Raw genomic sequence first — 19,523 nt, 5'->3', positions numbered from 1 at the left:
CTGCTTCTCCCTCTCCCACTCCCCCTGCTTGTGTTCCTTCTCTCGCTGTGTCTCTCTCTGTCAAATAAATAAAATCTTTAAAAAAAAAAAAAAAAGAATGATATAGTGTCCTTCTGTGTCTCTAACTACAGTTTTTAATTTAAAATCTAATTTGTCTGATATAATAATTGCTACCCCAGCTTTCTTTTGAGGTCCGCTGGCATGGAAGATGGATCTCCATCCCTTCACTTTCAGTCTGGATGTATCTTTAGGTTCAAAATGAGTCTCTTGTAGGCAGCATATGGATGGGTCCTGTCTTTTTATCCAATCTGCAACCCTCTGCCGTTTTATGAGAGCATTTAGGCTATTCATGTTGAGAGTGATTATTGAAAGATATGAATTAATTGTCATCATGTTGCCTGTGAAGACCTTGTTTTTACAGATTGTCCCTGTCAATTTCTATTGTATATTACTTTTGGGGTCTTTCTCCTTTTATAGAACCCCTCTTTAATATTTCTTACAGGGCCAGCTTAGTGGTCACATATTCTTTCTGGTTCTGCGGGTCTTGGAAGCTCTGCATCTCTCCATCCATTTTAAATGAAAGCCTTGCCAGATAAAGTATTCTTGGCTGCATGTTCTTCTCTGAATATGTCTTTCAGCCCCTTCTGGCTTGCCAGGTCTCTGTGGATAGGTCTGACGTTATTCTGATGTTCCTCCCTCTGTACGTAAGGAATCTCTTCCCCCTAACTGCCCTTAAGATGGTTTCCTTGGTTCTAAGATTTGCGAGTTTTACTATTACATGCCGGGGTGTTGGCCTGTTTTCCTTGATCTTGGGAGGGGTCCTCTCTGCCTCTAGGACACGAATGTTTGTTTCATTCCCCAGATTAGGGAAGTTCTCAGCTACGATTTGCTCAAATATATCTTCTAGTCCTCTCTCTCTCACCAACCCCTCCGGGATTCCAGTAATTCTGACATTGGAACGCTTCATGGTGTTGCTTATTTCTCTGATTCTATTTTCACGGATTTGGAGTTGTTTTCCCTGGCCTCCTCTTTTCCCTTTTTATCTATTAAATTGTCTTCCAGGTCACTAATTCGTTCTTCTGCCTCACTTACCCTAGCTGTTAGATTATCTAGATTAGATTGGATCTCATTGATAGCATTTTTAAATTCTGCCAATTCAGCTTTCATTTCTGCCCTTAGAGACTCTACGTTGCCATTAATTGATTTCTCCATTCTAGTTATTGTCTTCACAATTGCTAGCCTGAATTCCATCTCCGACATCTTGGTTGTATCTGCATCCATTTGTAAATCTGTGGCATAAGTCATAATCTCTGAGTCTTTCCTATTTGGGGGTTCCTCTTCCTAGTCATTCTATTGATGGGTGGTTGAGGGAATGTATAGAGTCCAAATTATTGACCAGAACCCAAGCAAGATGCACCTGTTTTCTAGGGACCTTAAGGTTGCTGGCCTTTTGTTTTCCCAGCCTGTCTTCTGGGGAAGGGGCCTGCCGCGCTGTTACTCAGGCAACCCTGTTTGGGCAGAGTTGCCCTGCCCCCCTGTAGCAGGGGATGGGCTCAGTGGGAACCAGTTTTTTGCGGCTTTTGTTCTCTTGCCGTTTTCCCTGGCAGCTTTCCACGTCTCTCCTGGGAGAGCAAAAAGAGACCATTTCCAACCCTCTGCCTCAGAGCAGAGAGATTGCAGTCTGTTCTTCAGTGAGCTCTCCAGGCCACAGTCTCCATTTCTGTCCCTGCTGCTATAAACTGCAGCGTCCTGGGTTGTGCGCCCCTCCACAGCGCTCCCAGTCCTGCGTCCAGGTCGGGGCACATTTCTGCCTTTTGTGCTTCTAGAACCGCCAGCTGCCCCCAGTTCGCAGGCCTGGCCCTGCCACTCTGGTTTCCGTCTAAAGTCCTTTCCCTGCCGCTACTGGTCTGCGAGTCTGTGCCCCGTGTCCAGCGCGGAAGGCTATTGATCACCAGCGGTGTAGGATCCCCATGGCCAGGCTCCCTCCCGCTGCCGTTTATCCTCTGGTATCTGCCCCCTGAATCACAGCTCCCACTTTGTACCTCGAAACCAACCACCTGCGATCTCTTGTTTGTAGAGATCCAGATCTATCTTCTTACATCTCAGGCTGAATTTGTGGGTGCTCAGAGTGATCTGGTAGATATCCAGCTCAATTCCAGGGACCAGTTGGAATAGGGACCCCTACTCCTCCACCATCTTTTCTCAAATCCTCTCTACCCCAAGAGAGAGAATCTTAAGCAGGCTCCATGTCCAGCACAGAGCCCAATGCAGGGCTCAATCTCACAGCCCTGAAATCATGACCTGAGCCAAAATCATGACCTGAGCCAAAATCAAAAGTCAGCACTTAACCCACTGAGCCACCCAGGTGCCACTGGGCTTGATATTTTTAAATATCTTTCCTATTTTTAAGAGTGAGAAGGCTACAGTATATGTTCAGGCTGCCATACTGAAATTCTTTTAAGATTTTTAGATCTTGAGGTTGTAGTAATGGCTGAGTTAATATATTTATAACACATACACACACACAAACCCATGTTCTAAATGCAGTACATTCACTATCTCATTTAATGCAAGCAAATATTTAATTTATACTATTAAAAAACAAATGCCTACCTGCATGTTGTTTTCTTTCTGTCTAAAGTCAATATTGGCAAGCTTTGCCTGCTTCATGGAACTTTCTTCTTTTTTATCTAGGTTATTAAATTGTACAACTTCAAATGAATTCCAGAGATAGAATCAAATATTATGCCCAACATTCAACCTAACCTTATAATTTAAAAAATTAAGTTACATGAATATTTAATTTAAATTAAAATACAGAAATATGAAATTTCTACATAACTCTTAATTCCTCACTATATAACAGTTATTACAATAAGCATGAATGTAAAATGAAAACCAGCTTACAAAATTACATCTTTATAATAAGGAACCAAAGAAGACTGGAAGAAAAAGAACAGCTAATGGGGTTAAACTAATACAATGTAGTTAATCTAATCTGCAGATCCATTGAATGAAACATGATCTTAGTGACTAAGTCACAAATATTAACACAAGTCTGCTACCCACTTTAATTATACATATTGATAACACAACTTCTCAAATGAAAAATGTATTATTATTCATCCTCCTCTGACAGCTGTGCAACCAGACCAGAACACTTCTTATAATATCTTGTGAGTGATTTCTCTCTCAAAGAAAAAAACAGAGAAGAGGCATATCTTGCTTGCTTTCAGAAAGAAAGTGGTACTTTCCTGAGTCTACTGGTCTCTAGTATTGTCTGTTCTTGCTTACCCCAAATGATAACAAAATTGCTTCTATTTCTTCTATGTGTTTGCAGAGAAAACTAAGTTTTTAAATAATTAACAGATACTGTACCTATAACTCTTGGTTCTGAAGAATGCATCTTCATTAGTCTGTCTAATTTCTGAGATTCATATGGAAGAAATAATTGACTGTTTTGAGGGGTTTTATTCAATATAAGTGCAGGTTGTTCATCTTTTTCAAAAAGTCTAAAGAGTGAATTACATTAAATATTTAGTAAGCAAAAAAGTAATGTATAAATAAGGCTAGAAGAGATATTTATAGGCTATATAGTTTAAACTCATTTTGCATACAGTAAAACTGAGTTCCAAAATTTAACAGATCTGCCCAATATTATTAAATTACTTACTGGCATCACAGCTAAAACACACTTTTCCTGATTAAGTCTAGTACCCTTCTCAGTATACCACACTCTCATTTTTAAAACATAATCATTTTAAAAAAATTTCTAAACATGTCAAAAACATTTAAACCAAAGCTTTATCCACAAATGGCATGCTGTAGATTTCAGAGTACTTCAAACTTTAAAAATAACTATTCAGAAACAAATCAGCTAGTATGAATCCAGAAATCACTAAAGCAATATTATAATCATAAATATGTCTTTTAAGTTTTTTACTGGAAGAAAAAACTCATTGAATTTTTCCTAAATTAAAAAAGTAATTTTAATTATTGATAGTTAAATAATTTAAATAATGGCATCATTTATAATAACTATCAAAATAGACACTGAGTAAAAATGACTAACAGTTACTTAAGTTCCTCTCAATGTAGAGGATTTTTACAGTATTAAAATGTTGTCAGTGAAGTGAAATTCTAATCAATTTCTTCACAGAATTAAAGACAAATTATGGTTGTGAGAAATAGGTGGGGGGGTGGGGGATCAAGGAAATAACAGATCCAAGGAAGTGGGTCTGAGAAATTAACTTGGGAGAGGAATGTGTTGAAAAATCAGGACAAGAGCAATGGAGCCTAATGAGACAAATTTAAGAAGAGTTTAAAAAGGTACAGGCAGAAAGAGAAAAAGTAGAAATTTTATCAGAAACAGCAACAGTGATACACCTATTTTTCTGTCACACAATAACAGACAAAATCAATCTTTTTTAAAATGCCTCCACCACTGATGTCTCTTTTAGCACCATTAGGATGAAAGACAAGGCCACAGATTCAGCAGCATTTTGACTCATCTTCACTCTCTGTGGCAAAATAAGAACTGGTCAAGCTGGTGACAGGGGTGATAAAAAGGTAAATACAATGCTGTTCCCACAACTGTTCCTCTGTTTTACTCCTACTAGTGATCCATCATTAAAAACTGGATGAAGGGCGCCTGGGTGGCTCAGTTGGTTAAGCAACTGCCTTCGGCTCAGGTCATGATCCCAGGGTCCTGGGATCGAGTCCCACATCGGGCTCCCGGCTCAGCGGGGAGCCTGTTTCTCCCTCTGACCCTCTCCTCTCTCATGCTGTTTCTCTCTTGCTCGCTCTCCAATAAATAAATAAATAAAATCTTTAAAAAAAAAAAATTAAAAAAAAAAAACTGGATGAAATGTACAATGACAGGCTATAAGACAGCAAATGTGCTACTGCTATCTTATTTCTCTCTACACATTATCCTTGGCCTTACTAAATAACAAGCATATTTGAATATTAATCTATAATATTTAAGGGTAAAATCAATATTTTTCAAGAATAAGCAGAAAATAGCCTGCATAAAAATGTATATAGATATACATATGAATATATGAATATTGGTGGCTTGGGATAGAATATAGAATATAGCGGGGCGCCTGGGTGGCTGTCATTAAGCGTCTGCCTTCAGCTCAGGTCATGATCCCAGGGTCCTGGGATCAAGCCCTGCATCAGGTTCCTTCCTCCGCGGGAAGCCTGCTTCTCCCTCTCCCACTCCCCCTGCTTGTGTTCCTGCTCTCGCTATCTCCCTGTCAAATAAATAAATAAAATATTTTTTAAAAAGAATACAGAATACAGAATCAAATGCTCAGATGCAGAATAACTACTGACATAAAATCCCATTTTAAAGTTTACCTAGGGGTGTCTGGGTGGCTTGGTCAGTTGACCATCCAACTCTTGATCTTGGCTCAGGTCATGATCTCAGGATCATGAGATGGAGCCACAGGTTCAGCTCTATGCTCAGTGTGTAGTCTGCTTGAGATTCTCTCCTTCTCCCTGTGTCCCTCCCCCCCACTCGTGCATGCTCTCTAACTAAATAAATAAAATCTTTATAAAAAATAAAGTTTACCTATACCTTTCTTTCAATTCCTTTATCTTTTCTATATTTTTATTTTTTTCTTCCAGAGTTTCTGCAAGATTCTTAGTTTCATGGAGTCTTGCAATCTGCTAAAAAGAAAAATGACAAAGCAAAACAAAATAATTATCTGTGAAGCATTAAGTAACATATGCTTCATCTTAACTAGTGAATATGAGTTTTTCTATATAATCACAGGATTTATGTTTTTGTGGCATCAGCTATCTTTTAGTGAAAGTTGCTAAAACCGGGTCAAAATTAACAATAAATCATACTCCTTTAACTTTTCCTTACAACTCCATTAGCAAACCTCTTCTTTTTTAAAAAGTTCAGAAGCAAAGTAGATATCAATTCCCTATATATAGACATAGTTACCATATAGTTTAAAGGAAGTAGCATCTACTGTGTTATTATTAAAACGATTTTATTGTTATTTGGAACCTTATGCCTATGAATGGTTAATATATTTAACACAACTTTCAAAAAATTCAGAAAATTAGCTGTTCAATTTTTTTCTCAGAATTTGGAAATAACTTTGATGGGTTTTCAGTCAATGAAAGCCATTTCAGTAGAGGACAGTAAAAATGTATTCAAGAAAATATGCACCATCAATCTTAAAGGCTAAACTAGTTCTAGCCTAGTTCTATACAGATTACAGCCATAGATTTTCAAGATTAAATTCTTTAAACAATTTACTGTCTTGTTCTCTTTTTTGACAACACTGTTGTAGCCCTTTTAGTGCCTTTAAGTTCCTGTTATTAAGCTATATCTTTTACTTTATTTATCTTTTTTCAGCTGCCAAAGAAAAACTATTCCCTAAAACTCATAACTAAATATGCTCAGTACCTAAAACACATATTGGCTCCAAAGGTAATCTGAGGTAAATAAATTTTCTTAAGTCTTTCTCCATATTTAGGCTCTTTAGAAATAGCTCTTCTAAGACTGTCAGTTAACATAGCATTATACTTATACATTAGTACATTTATAGAAACATATTACAAAATACATACCTGGTTTAAATAATTAATCTCTATTTCCACTTCATCTACTTCTTCCTTCAATTCAGATGAACTTTTGGAATAATTGCTGGCATGTTTAAGAATATCTTGTGTTTTACATCTCACGTTAGCCCTTTTATGTTAAGGAACTATGTTATGCAAGTAAATTTTACATTTGTAATATATGTACCATATCAGAAATAGTTAATATTATGTAACTTTATATATGTTCCATATAAACAATAAGCAATATTAATAACAGTATCTGAAAATAGAGGTAAAACTAATGTAAACATTTGGCAAACTGACAAAGATAATTTATTGCTTACCTATGTTATACATTGAGCTTAAAAACTTTTCATCCAAAAAATGTTAGAATTTTTTCTTTTACTTAAATATTTCACATAGTAGTTTTTTGCTTTTGTTTTTTTACCCAAGTTCATCATGTCATTTGGCATGACTAATAATACATAATCAATTCAGGTCCAAATTTAACTTCTTGTGTTTCCATTGTTTATTTGTTCCAAAGTCGACATTTAAAAATCCAACCAGGGTGCCTGGGTGGCTCAATCAGCTGGGTGTCTGAATCTTGATTTTGGCTCAGGTTGTGGTCTCAGGGCCATGGGATTAAGCCTACAGGAGGGCTCTGCGCTCAGCAGAGCGTCTGCTTGGGATTCTCTCTCTCCCTCTGAACCTCACCCCTAAGAATAAATAAATAAGTAAATCTTTAAAAAATATTAATTAATTAATTAAATCCACCCAATTTCCCTTTTCTTGCTCTGTAAGTTTCATCAGTGCAGCCTGCAGGACTCAGAAGACAGCTAGATCTTCTATCTGGGCTTTCTGCTTGAACTAGATTTATACCCAATTTCAAAGATTTTTTTTAAGATTTTATTTGACAGAGAGAGAGAGACAGTGAGAGAGGAAACACAAGCAGGGGGAGAGGGAGAAGCAGGCTCCCCGCTGAGCAGGGAGCCTGACACGGGGCTCGATCCAAGGACCCTGGGATCATGACCTGAGCCAAAGGCAGACGCTTAATGACTGAGCCACCCAGGCACCCATATACCCAATTTCAAGTACAGAATTTCTCAGCTGTTAACAGACATCCTGCATAGTTATTAACTACTACAATTTCCTAAGTTACTCTACAAACCATTTAGGAGAACTTAAAAATTAATAGAATAGTAGTAGTGAACAAGAACTCCAGAGAAAATCTGTCTACTTAAGACAGAATAATTCCTACTCTGCCTTAAAATACATAATATATATGCTAGAACATAAAATTTCAGACGAACATTATTTATGATGCTATATTGTTATAAAAGTAAGTATCAATTAAAATTTTTAGATATAGACATTTAAATCTTAATCTTCAATTTTCCCTACCTCCATCACCTCTTCTTGTTTCTCACATAATCTTGTATCTCATCCCTTCCTACATCAAACTTCCTAAATTTCTGCTATACCTCGTGCATCAACCAACCTCTGCCTCTTCCCACTGAGAAGTTACAACACAGATAGGCAGGAAATAAACAACTAAAAACAGAATAAACTAAAACCTAAACATGAAGAGAGCAAGCAGCAAAGGAGTTAAAAGGATGATTTAGGATGAAGCAGAATGAAGTAAGGTAGAATGCAGGGATAAAGAAGATTTAGTATAAACAGTGGAGTTATAATCTGATAGGAAAGCATATGAAGGATTGTAGAGGTTGGAAGAGGATTAAAGTTCTAAGTTCACCATCAGGGAAGATCTCTTGGACAAACAGATGAGACTTAGACCAATTAAGAATTACTTAATCATCTAATACAATGCCACTGTATTAGAATTAATTGTTTACATGTCTGTCTCCCCTACTAAACTGTGAGCTCCTTGCAAAAAGCTCTGTAACTTCTCAAGGATTACCTGGCACAAGGTAGGTACCCAATGAATTTCTGTAGATGAGTAGATAATTGTGACTCACCTCCTCACCACCTTCCATCCTGATTTAACTGGAACTCTTTCTTTGGTAAGACAGAGCAAGATGACTTTTTCATTGGTTTGGTTGCTAAAGTCAACACATATACCACTTTATTCTCATTAAAATTGCTTGCTTCTCATCACATGCACATATATGAAAACTAATCCCAAATGACCTTTTTTAAATTTTTTAATTTTTAATTTTTTTAATGTTATTTTATTATGTTAGTCACCATACATCATTAGTTTTTGATGTGGTGATCCACGATTCATTGTTTTCGTATAACACCCAGTGCTCCATGCAGTATGTGCGCTCCTTAATACCCATCACTGGGCTAACCATCCCCCCCTCCCCTCTAAAACCCTCAGTTTGTTTCTCAGAGGCCATAGTCTCTCATGGTTCATCTCTCCCTCTGATGTCCCCCCCTTCATTTTTCCCTTCCTTCAGGCTGCGATCTCTCTGCTCTGAGGCAGAGGGTTGGAAACAGTCTCTTCTGCATCACCAAAAGATCTTTAAAGTAACCACTGGTTTTTTTAATTAAACAAACAAAAAAACCCCAAATCAATTTGTTTCTTACCAGGGAATCATAATAACAATTAAAATACAGAAACAATACTTATAATAAAAATTCTAGGTAGAAATATTTTGTGGATACATATGTAATGTCCATTTAGCAAGTGATGGAAAAGGAGCAGGCACTGAAAAACAAAATCATATTTTAGTTTGATTCATTATTCTTTTCATTATAAATAGATACCATTATTTAAACAACATATAACAAAAATATTAATACCTAGAAATTCCATAAAGATAGTTTCATTCATTTTTAGTTGTTCAGTACTTGCCAACACTCTATTTTGAATTTCTTCATGTTCTCTTTTCTTCTCATAATATTCATGTGAAAGGGGTGTTTCTGAGTATTTTAACTGATATTGCTTCAAAACATCCTTATACTGACATATATAACCATGGTACATTTTTCTGTTAAAATTAAAAGAAATGATGTCAATATAACAAGAATATATCTAAAAACTTTCTAAGTGTCACCTGTTAAAGTCTAACAAGTTAAACATAAAAGGCAAGTCAAATGCCAACTTATCCCTGTTTCCCTCAATACTCTCTGCCTTTCAAATTTTCCTTTACTCCATCACACTTTTCAACTCTTTCCTCTTTTTCTTCACTACCTGAGTTACTCATTCCTTAATCCTCTCCAATTTAACTTTTACTCCCACCATTCCAAAGAAACTTGCCCTTTCCCCCCACCAAAAAAAAGGAAATGAAACTGCCCTTCCCAAGGTCACCAATGATCTAATTGTCTAATTCAGTGATCTCTTTTTATTTCTCATCCTAATTGATACTGCAGAACCTAGGAGTTTTTTTTTAAGTTTTTATTTAGATTCCAGTTAGTTAACATACAGTGTGATACTAGTTTCAGGTGTACAATATAGTGATTTCATTCATCACCCAGTGCTCCTCACAACAAGTGGACTCCTTAATCCTCCTAACCTATGGGTTAAATCGCCTATTTAACCCATACTCCCACCTCTCTCCCCTCTGGAAGCCAACAGTTTGTTCTCTATAGTTAAGAGTCTGTTTCTTGGTTTGCCTCCCTCACTCTTTTATCCCCCTTTGTTCATTTGTTTCTTAAATTCCACATATAAGTGAAGTCATATGGTATTTGTCTTTCTCTGATTTTCTTCGCTTAGCATAATACTCTCTAGCTCCATCCATGTCATTGCAAATGGCAAGATTTCCTTTTTATGGCTGAGTAATATTCCATTGTATATAGGTACCACATCTTCTTTATCCATTCATCAGTTGATGGATACTTAGGCTGTTTTCATAATTTGGCTATTGTAGAAAATGCTGCTATAAACATTGGGGTGCATGTATCCCTTTGAATTAGTATTTTTGTACTCTTTGAGTAAATACCTAGTAGTTCAATTGCTGGATCACAGGGGAGTTCTATTTTTAACTTTTTGAGGAGCCTCCATACTGTTTTCCAGGGTAGCTGCACCAGCTTACATTTCTACCAACAGTGCAGGAGGGTTCCCCTTTCTCCACATCCTTGCCAACACCTGCTGTTTCTGTTGTTGATATTTGGGACTTCATCAAAATAAAAAGATAAAAAGCTTCTGCACAATGAAGGAAACAACAAAACTAAAAGGCAACCTACAGAATGGAAGAAGATATTTGCAAATGACATATCTGATAAAGGGTTAGAATCCAAAATATATAAAGAACTTATAAAACTCAACACCCAAAAATGAATAATCCAATTAAAAATGGGCAGAACACATGAACAGACATTTTTCCAAAGAAGATATACAGATGACCACCAGATACATGAAAAGATGCTCAACATCACTCATCATCAGGGAAACACAAATCAAAACTACAATGAGAACCTGGTTCTTCCAATGACTTCCTGATCTTTATCCTCACTGAGGCTTTCAGTTTCTACTCTCCCCAGTTCACCTACCTCTATAACTCTGCTTTTTAAATTTTCAACTCTCTAAGCTGACATTTTGATAAGAAGTCATGTTTTATGTGTTAGAACTCTGGGCTCACCATCATTTTTTTTTTTTTAATTTATTTGACACAGAGAGAGAGACAGCGAGAGAGGGAACACAAGCGGGGGGAGTAGGAGAGGGAGAAGCAGGCTTCCCGCCGAGCAGGGAGCCCGATGTAAGGCTCGATCCTAGGACCCTGAGATCATGACCTGAGCCGAAGGCAGATGCTTAACCAACTGAGCCACCCAGGTGCCCCCACAATCATTCTTATATACTCCGTAACTATTTTATGAAGAAAATTTCAGCACTGTTTGGAGGAGCTCCTCCAGTCCAACTCAGGTAGAGGTGGATCGTCACCTCTTTGGGCACAAGTCTTTAGTGGACAGTTGATTCTTGCAAAAGGATATTAACTCTTCCTTCTCATTTGACTTTTGTTAACCTATGGGCCAAATTTAACCTGCCACCTGTTTTTGTATGGCCCGTGAGCTAAGAATAATTTTTGCATTTTAAAATTATTGAAAAGTCAAAATAATAATATCTCATGACATTAAAATTATATGAAATTCAAGCTATAATATCCACAAATAAAGTTTTATTAGACCACAGTCATTCATTTATATGGTGTCTAAAGTTGTTCTTGCATTACAACAGCAGGGTTGAGTATCAGCAGAGACTGTATAACCCATAAAGCCTAAAATATTTACTATCTGGCCCTTAATAAAAAAAAAAGTCTGGGGCGCCTGGGTGGCTCAGTCGTTAAGTATCTGCCTTCAGCTCAGGTCATGGTCCCAGGGTCCTGGGATTGAGCCCCACATCGGGCTCCCTGCTCTACGGGAAGCCTGCTTCTCCCTCTCCCACTCCCCCTGTTTGTGTTCCTTCTCTCGCTGTGTCTCTCTGTCATATAAATAAATAAAATCTTTAAAAAAAAAAAAAGTCTGCCAATTCTAATCTACAACAATGAAAATGTTCAATCCAGGTTCATTATAGGAAATATATTTTTAGATCCTCTTTTTACCCAATTCTTATCAAATACTTAGTTTCAAGAAATAATATTCATTGAAAATTTTCTAAAAATATATAGTCCTTATGTTCCTCAGAATTCTGTAAATTTTCTAAATCAAGACATACTATATGGGGAAATTTATTTAAAGATACTAAAATGATTATCTCATCTTAGCAGATGAGAAAACAAGAACAGTTTTCACAAATGCTTTTATACTGAGAAAAAAACTAAGGATAACAGTATTGTACTGGTCAGCAGATCTGAATCTTCTGAATGTTTTAATTTAATATTCTAAACTCTGTCCCCTTTTGCAAAATAAAAGAGTTGAGCCCAAAACAAACTCTTATTCCTCTAAATGCACATTTGCTAATTAATCTCTCAGTTCTTGGGGAAATGGTCCAGGGAAGAGGGAAATACCTATTAGAAAACTAAGTCTGAGTCACCAGTTTCAGATGAAATTAGCATACCACATTTCTTATATACTCCACAGAGGGACTTTAGCAGAGACCAGCTTAACCTATCTCATCTGTTGCCAACAATACTAGTCTTCATGAATGTCTAGAATGGAAGATTAGGAGAAACAAGAAGCTGGTACCTCTATTTCCTTCAGTACCCATGTTACCAGCAAATGGAGTCTTTTCTTTTATACATATCTGGTATTGAGTCAATTCAATCAACCTATGCGGTTGGTTTAAGAAAGACCTATTTTCACTTTAATATCTTTGGCTGCCTAAAAGAAGTCATCCACAACAAACACTATTAGAGAGGTACATATTTAAACTGCTTTGTTTTAGCCCCTCATAGAAACATTTTAATAATGTTTTATAGCCATGGCTTGCATTGAAAGATGTTTTAAGGAGAAGTAATATATATATTGTGTTTATTTTGGGGAGGCCACTGAAGATAACTGACTACCACACTGCATAATTCCCCTTTTATGGGAACTCAGGGGAGAAATTTCTCTCAAATCTCATTACGAGGAAAAAACCTCTGCTTATCCTAAACAACAGAACTGGGCTCCTCACTCCTTCCTTCCTTCCTCCCTTCTTCCCCTCCCTCCTTTCTTCCTTTATTTCTTTTTTTCAGAGAGGACAGAAGAAAGTAGTCTGAATTGGGTTATGAGGTAGGATACCTCACCTCACCTCAGCCATTGAACTCACTTTGCTGGCTCTGAGTCTGTTCCAAGCTCTGGCTAGGGAGGCATCTCTCAGAACACTCCCCAAGAGTGGGGTCCACGGCATCTCCTGCCCAGTCTGCCCTCATGCAAAGTCCTGTTCTCTAGGAACTCACCTCCCCAAAACTCAGGGAGGACCCTGTTAGGGCTGCTTTTGAACAATTGAACTGTTTTTTAAATGAATAGTCTGAATCTCAAACTGATCACATTTCCACAATGACTTGACTACTACTAGGAATTCCAAAGCCTAATCTGTACCTATATTTAACAAATGTGCAAGACCATGTAATAAGAATTTCTATCCTAATCAAAGGCTTCATCTTCCTACATTATCCTTACATCCCTATAGCCTTGATTTTTATATTTAGTTTTCTTTTAACACTGTGGTATTATACAAATTATTTCAAATCCTTTTTAGGTTGAAGCAAGGTCTAAAAATGACAAAGTAACAGTCTCTTTCACCAATTCCACCATCTGCCTATTCCTTGGATGATAGTGTACTCTAGCTTTCTCTTCTTTTTGCTCTATATATTTCCCTGGGCAATCTTATCTATTTCCATGATTTCAAATGCCAGTGAGGTCCAAATCTATTACTTTAGTCTCTACCTTCTCCTCTTAAGACCCATCTTTAAATATAAAGGGTACTGGAATCTAGATTTTGTATTTGTGTTTTTAATTAAAATATAAAAATTGGCATGATGTCAGCAAGATGACAGAATAAAATATCCCTCATGTGTATTGCCCCATCAAAAATAATAATTTAGCATCCATCCATGGACAAAAGTGTGTTTGTGGGAGCTTTGGGATCCAGATAGAAAACTGTGAAATCCTGGTGTAGTCCAAGACTGAGGAGAGTCATTTTGAGAAGGCAGGCTCACATCCTGGTGGCTTACTCACTAACTGGTCCTGGCTATAGACCTGTAAACAGTTCAGTACCCCCTGAGAACTCAGCTACAACCCCATTTGGCTTTGGGTCTGTTACTAGCACCATACACCAAAGGACCCAGAAAGAGTCATGCCCACCCGTTTGTCAGGTAATAGATATACATACCTTAGTCCAGCTATGGACCCTGAACCAGCTCCAGTCCCTATGTCTGCAGTATAGGAGCCCCTGGAGGTTAGACTGCCAAACTCATTCAGACTATAGATTATGAAAGGGCCCTCTAACTGGGCTCCAGCCCATCGCAGCCACAGTCACCAGAGTCCTGCTTACACAGGGACCCAGCAGGAGATACTCCTGTCTGTGTCCCTGAAGATCCTGAAAGGGCCTTATCCTTGGTTCCAACCCCCTCACAGCCATAGTTTGTCAGCAGTACTGCCCTCAGTGGGAGTTCCCAGTGGAAGACACTCCTATCTGCACCCTAGTAGATTCTAAAAAGCCATACACTTGGTTCTAGGTCTCTCACAGCCAAAAACCATCAGCAGAACTGCCAGCCCTGGAACCCAAAAATAGGTACTCCTATATGTACCCCTATAGGTCCTAAAAGGGCCCTATACTTGGCTCCAGTCCCTCCAGCTACAGTCAGGGAGTACTCCAGCCCACCCAGGGAACTGGTGGAAGACATGCTTATCTGTACCTTCAGAGCCAGGACTACAGACCTCAAGATTGTAGAACCTGATTGTGGAACCTGAAACATCTCAGAGGCTCAGTTCCAGCCCCTCCTGGCCACAGTCTAGGGCCAGTCCTGACCACTCACAGATCCATCCTGTGACTAGGCAGTAGCTCTACCAGGTTCCTAAGTGGGAGCCACACCAGTCAACACACTTGGTAATAGGCCTGCTGACTGAGGACCAACTGTGGAACCTGAAGCGGACCTTTGTCCCAGCGCTATCTAACTGAATGAAGTACAGGAAGCATTCTCAAGCACCCAGGGACCAGAAGGATCATACCTGCCTGAGCCCCTCATAACAACCACACCAACCACAGATCCCAATGTAGACAAAGTGACAGCCTCAAAACCAACCCTAACCCAGCATGACTGCAATTCTAGAAGTAATCCCATCAGTCTAAGAAACCAACAGGAGAAGGTCTTTACCTACCAAAACCAATCTGTAAACACTAAAAGAGATGTTTGTTCATTCAATAGCAAAGACACTAATGCAAGGCTACACAGATCACAAAGAACCAGGCAAATATGAAACCAGCAAAGGAAACTAATAAAGCTTTAGTAACTAACCCCAAAGGAATAGAGACCTACTATTTGCCTTCCAAAGAATTCAAATAATCATTTTCAAGAAACTCAATAAGTTGCAAGAGAACACAGACAACTAAATGAAATCAAGAAAACAATGCATAAACAAAATAAGAAGTTTAATAAAGAAATAAAAACCATAAAAAAGAACCAAACAAAAATCCTAGGGGCACCTGGGTGGCTCAGTCGGTTATGCATCTGCCTTCAGCTCAGGTCATGCTCCCAGAGTTCTCAGATCAAACCCCACGTCAGGCTCCCTGCTCTGCAGAGAGCCTACTTCTCCCTTTCCCTCTGCCTGTTTGTACTCTCTATCTCTCTGCTAAATTAATGAATAAAATCTTTAAAAAAAAAAACATTAAAAAATAGATACAGCTACATTAACTTGTTAGTGGATACACAGTATAAAAGATGTAAAGTGGGGCATGTGGCTGGCTCAGGTAGTGGAGTGTCTGATTCTTGATCTTGGGATCTTGGGATCTTGGGATCATGAGTTTGAGCCCCATGTTGGGGGTAGAGATTACTTTAAAAAAATGTATTAAACAAATAAAGGGAACTTCAAAATAAATAAATAAAGCAAACACGTATAAAACTCCCACCCTTAAAAAAAAAGATGTAAAGTATGACATAAATAGCATAAAATCTGAGGAGGGGGACGTAAAAGTGTAGAGTTTTTATATGCAGTTGAAGGTAAGTTGTATCAGCTTAAAATAGTATATCTGTAAATGTTTTATGTTAACCTCATGGTAACCACAGAGAAAAAAACCTATAGCAGATACACAAAAGATAAAGAGGAAGAAATTAAAGTATACCACTATGAAAAACAAATCACAAAGGAAGACAATAAGAGAGGAAGACAGGAACAAATGAATTTTAAAAACACTCAGAAAACAATTAAATAAATGGCAATAGTAAGTCCTTATTTATCAATAATTACTTTAGGGGCACCTAGGTGGCTCAGTTTGTTGAGTGCCCAACTCTTGATTTCAGTTCAGGTCATGATCTCGGGGTTGTGGGATCAAGCCATACATTGGGCTCCATGCTTGGCGTGGAGTCTGCCTAAGATTTTCTTCCTCTCCCTCTGCCCATCTACTCTCATGCTCACACCCTATCTCTTTCTCTAAAATAAATAAATACATCTTCTAAAAAAAATAATTACTTTAAACATAAATAGACTAAATTCAAAAGATACAGAGCTGAATGGATTCAAAAAACAGGACCCAACAATATGCCACCTACAAGAAACTCACTTTAGCTTTAAGGACACACAAAGGCTGAAAGTGAAGAGATGAAAAAGATATTTCATGCAATTGATAACCAAAAGAGAGAAAAAGTGGTTATACTTATGCCAAACAAAATAGACATTCAGTCAAAATCAGTCAGAAAAGACAAAGAAAAGTCTCTATACAATGATAAAAAGGTCAACTCACCAAGAAGATATAATAATTGCAAATATATGCACAACCCAACACTAAACCACCTGAAGCAAATATTAACATAACTGAAGGGAGAAAGAGCAATACTGGTAGAGGACTTGAATAGCTCACTTTCAACACTGGAAAGATTATCCAGACAGAAATTAATAAGGAAACAGCATACCTGAATAACACTGTAGATGAAATGGACCTAACAGCGTTATACAGAACATTCAATCTAACATTCCATCTAACAACACAAGAACATACATTCCTCTTAAGTACACATGGAATATTCTCCAGTAGAGATCATATCTTGAGCCACAAAGCCACCTTAATAAACTTAAGAAGACTGAAATTATATCAAGGGTCTTTTTCTGGCCACAATAATATAGAACTAGAAATCAACAGCAGAAGGAAAATGAAAAATTCACAAATATGTGGAAATTAATCAACACACTCCTGAACAACACTGGGTCAAAGAAGAAATCAAAAGTATCTTGAGTGCCTGGGTGGCTCAGTCACTAAGCATCTGCCTTCGGCTCAGGTCATGATCCCAGGGTCCTGGGATCAAGCCCCACATTGGGCTCCCTGCTCCGCGGGAAGCCTGTTTCTCCCTCTCCCACTCCCCCTGCTTGTGTTCCCTCTCTCGCTGTGTCTCTTTCTGTCAAATAAATAAATAAAATCTTAAAAAAAAAAGTATGTTGAGACAAATGAAAATGAAAACACAATATACCAAAATCTAGGGGATGCAGCAAAAGTTGTTTTAAAAGGGAAATTTATAGCAATAAATGCCTACATTAATTTATTATTATATTGCAAATAAGCAAACTAACTTTATACCTCAAGGAATTAGAAAAGGAAGAACAATCTAAGCCTGAAGTTGGCAGAAGGAAGCAAATAAGAAAAATTAGAACAGAAATGAGCAAACTAACTTTATACCTCAAGGAATTAGAAAAGGAAGAACAATCTAAGCCTGAAGTTGGCAGAAGGAAGCAAATAAGAAAAATTAGAACAGAAGTGAATAAAATAGAGAAAAGGAAGACAATGGAGAAAAAATCAGTGAAACAAAGAGTTGGTTTTTTGAAAAGATTAAAATATTTTGCAAACCCTCAGCTAGACCAACCAAGAAAAAAAGAGAGAGGAACTCAAACAGGCAAAATTATAAATGAAAGAGAAGATATTATACCATAGAAATACAAACATACAACTGACACCATAGAAATACAAAAAGATCATAAGAGGCTATACCATGAACAATTATAAGACAAACAATAAGATAACCCAGAAGAAATTGATAAATTTCTAGAAACATATAATCTACCAAAACTCAATCATGAAGAAACAGAAAAACTGAACAGATCAATTATTAGCAAGGAGATTTGAAGTAGTAGTAACCAAAAACCTCCCAACAAAGAAAAGCCCAGGACAAGATGGTCTCATTGATGAGTTGTACCAAACATTTAAAGAATTAATACCAATACTTCTCAAACTCTTCCAAAAAGCTGAAGAGGAGGCAACACGCTCCAACTCATTTTATGAAGCCAGCATTACACTGATACCAAAGCCAGATGAGAACACTACAAGAAAAGAAAACTACAGGCCAATATTCCTGAGGAATATAGATGGAAAAATTCTCAACAAAACACTAGCAAACCAAACTCAACAGCACATTAAAAGGATCATACACAATGACCAAGTAGGATTTATCCATGGGTTGCAAGAATGGCTCAACATACACAAGTCAATAAACATGTTATTCCACATTAATAAAGGATAAAAATTATATGATCCACTCAATAGATGCAGAAAAAGCATCTGGCAAAACTCAACACCCGTTCATGAGAAAAACTCTCAACAATTGGGTATAAAAGGAACATACCTCAACATAATAAAGGCCATGTATGACAAGTCCATAACTAACATCACAGTCAATGGTGAAGAGCTAAATGCTTTTCCTCCAAAATCAGCAATAAGACTAGGATGCACTCTCACCACTCCTAATCAATGTAGTATTGGAAATCTTAGCTAGAGCAAGTATGCAAGAAAAGGAAATAAAGTCATCCAAATAGGAAAGAAGTAAAATGGTCGGAGGGGGGAAAGATGGTGGAGGAGTAGGGGAACCTATTTCAACTGGTCCCTGGAATTGAGCTGGATATCCACCAGACCACTCTGAGCACCCATGAAACCAGCCTGAGATGTAAGAAGATCTGGATCTCTACAAACAGAATATCGTAGGTGGTTGGTTTTGAAGTACGAAGCGGGGAGCCGTGATTCCGCGGGCAGATATTGGAGGATAAACGGCAGCGGGAGGGTGCATGGCTATGGGGATCCTACACCGCTGGTGAGCGACAGCTTCAAGTGCTGCGGACAGGCACAGACTCACATCCGTAGCAGCTGGGAAAGGACTTTAGGGCAGCCCCCGGGGCGGAATCCCGGATCGGCAGGGTCGCGCCTGCGCGAACTGGGAGCGGCTAGAGGTTTTAGAGGTACAAAGGGCAGAGACGTGCCCCGACCTGAAGGCAGGACTGGGAGCGCTGGGGAGGAGCGCACAACCCAGGACGCTGCAGTTTATAGCAGCACAGACAGAAACGGAGACAGTGTGGCCTGGAGAGCTCACTGAAGAACAGACTGCGATCTCTCTGCTCTGAGGCAGAGGGCTGGAAATGGTCTCTTCTGCTCTGACTCG

The 19,523-nt window shown here is 38.1% G+C and overlaps 1 protein-coding gene across 1 annotated transcript in view; it reads right to left on the bottom strand.

Moving 5' to 3' along the window:
* C9H14orf39 (chromosome 9 C14orf39 homolog) overlaps positions 1–19,523 on the bottom strand; it is a 59,678-nt gene that overhangs the window by 28,563 nt on the left and 11,592 nt on the right. The window contains exons 6-11 of the mRNA XM_081830431.1: positions 9,334–9,521; positions 9,196–9,238; positions 6,595–6,715; positions 5,585–5,676; positions 3,379–3,512; positions 2,614–2,690 (exon numbers count right to left, since the gene is read on the bottom strand). Of these exons, the coding sequence (XP_081686557.1) occupies positions 2,614–2,690; positions 3,379–3,512; positions 5,585–5,676; positions 6,595–6,715; positions 9,196–9,238; positions 9,334–9,521 (655 nt within the window). The remainder of the gene's footprint in view (positions 1–2,613; positions 2,691–3,378; positions 3,513–5,584; positions 5,677–6,594; positions 6,716–9,195; positions 9,239–9,333; positions 9,522–19,523) is intronic.

This window comes from Leptonychotes weddellii, chromosome 9 (assembly GCF_054177405.1).
Source record: "Leptonychotes weddellii isolate Sample4059 chromosome 9, ASM5417740v2, whole genome shotgun sequence".
Lineage (NCBI taxonomy): Eukaryota > Metazoa > Chordata > Mammalia > Carnivora > Phocidae > Leptonychotes > Leptonychotes weddellii.
The sequence above is the reverse complement of the archived record's forward strand: the minus strand, read 5'-3'. Positions and strand labels throughout refer to the sequence as shown.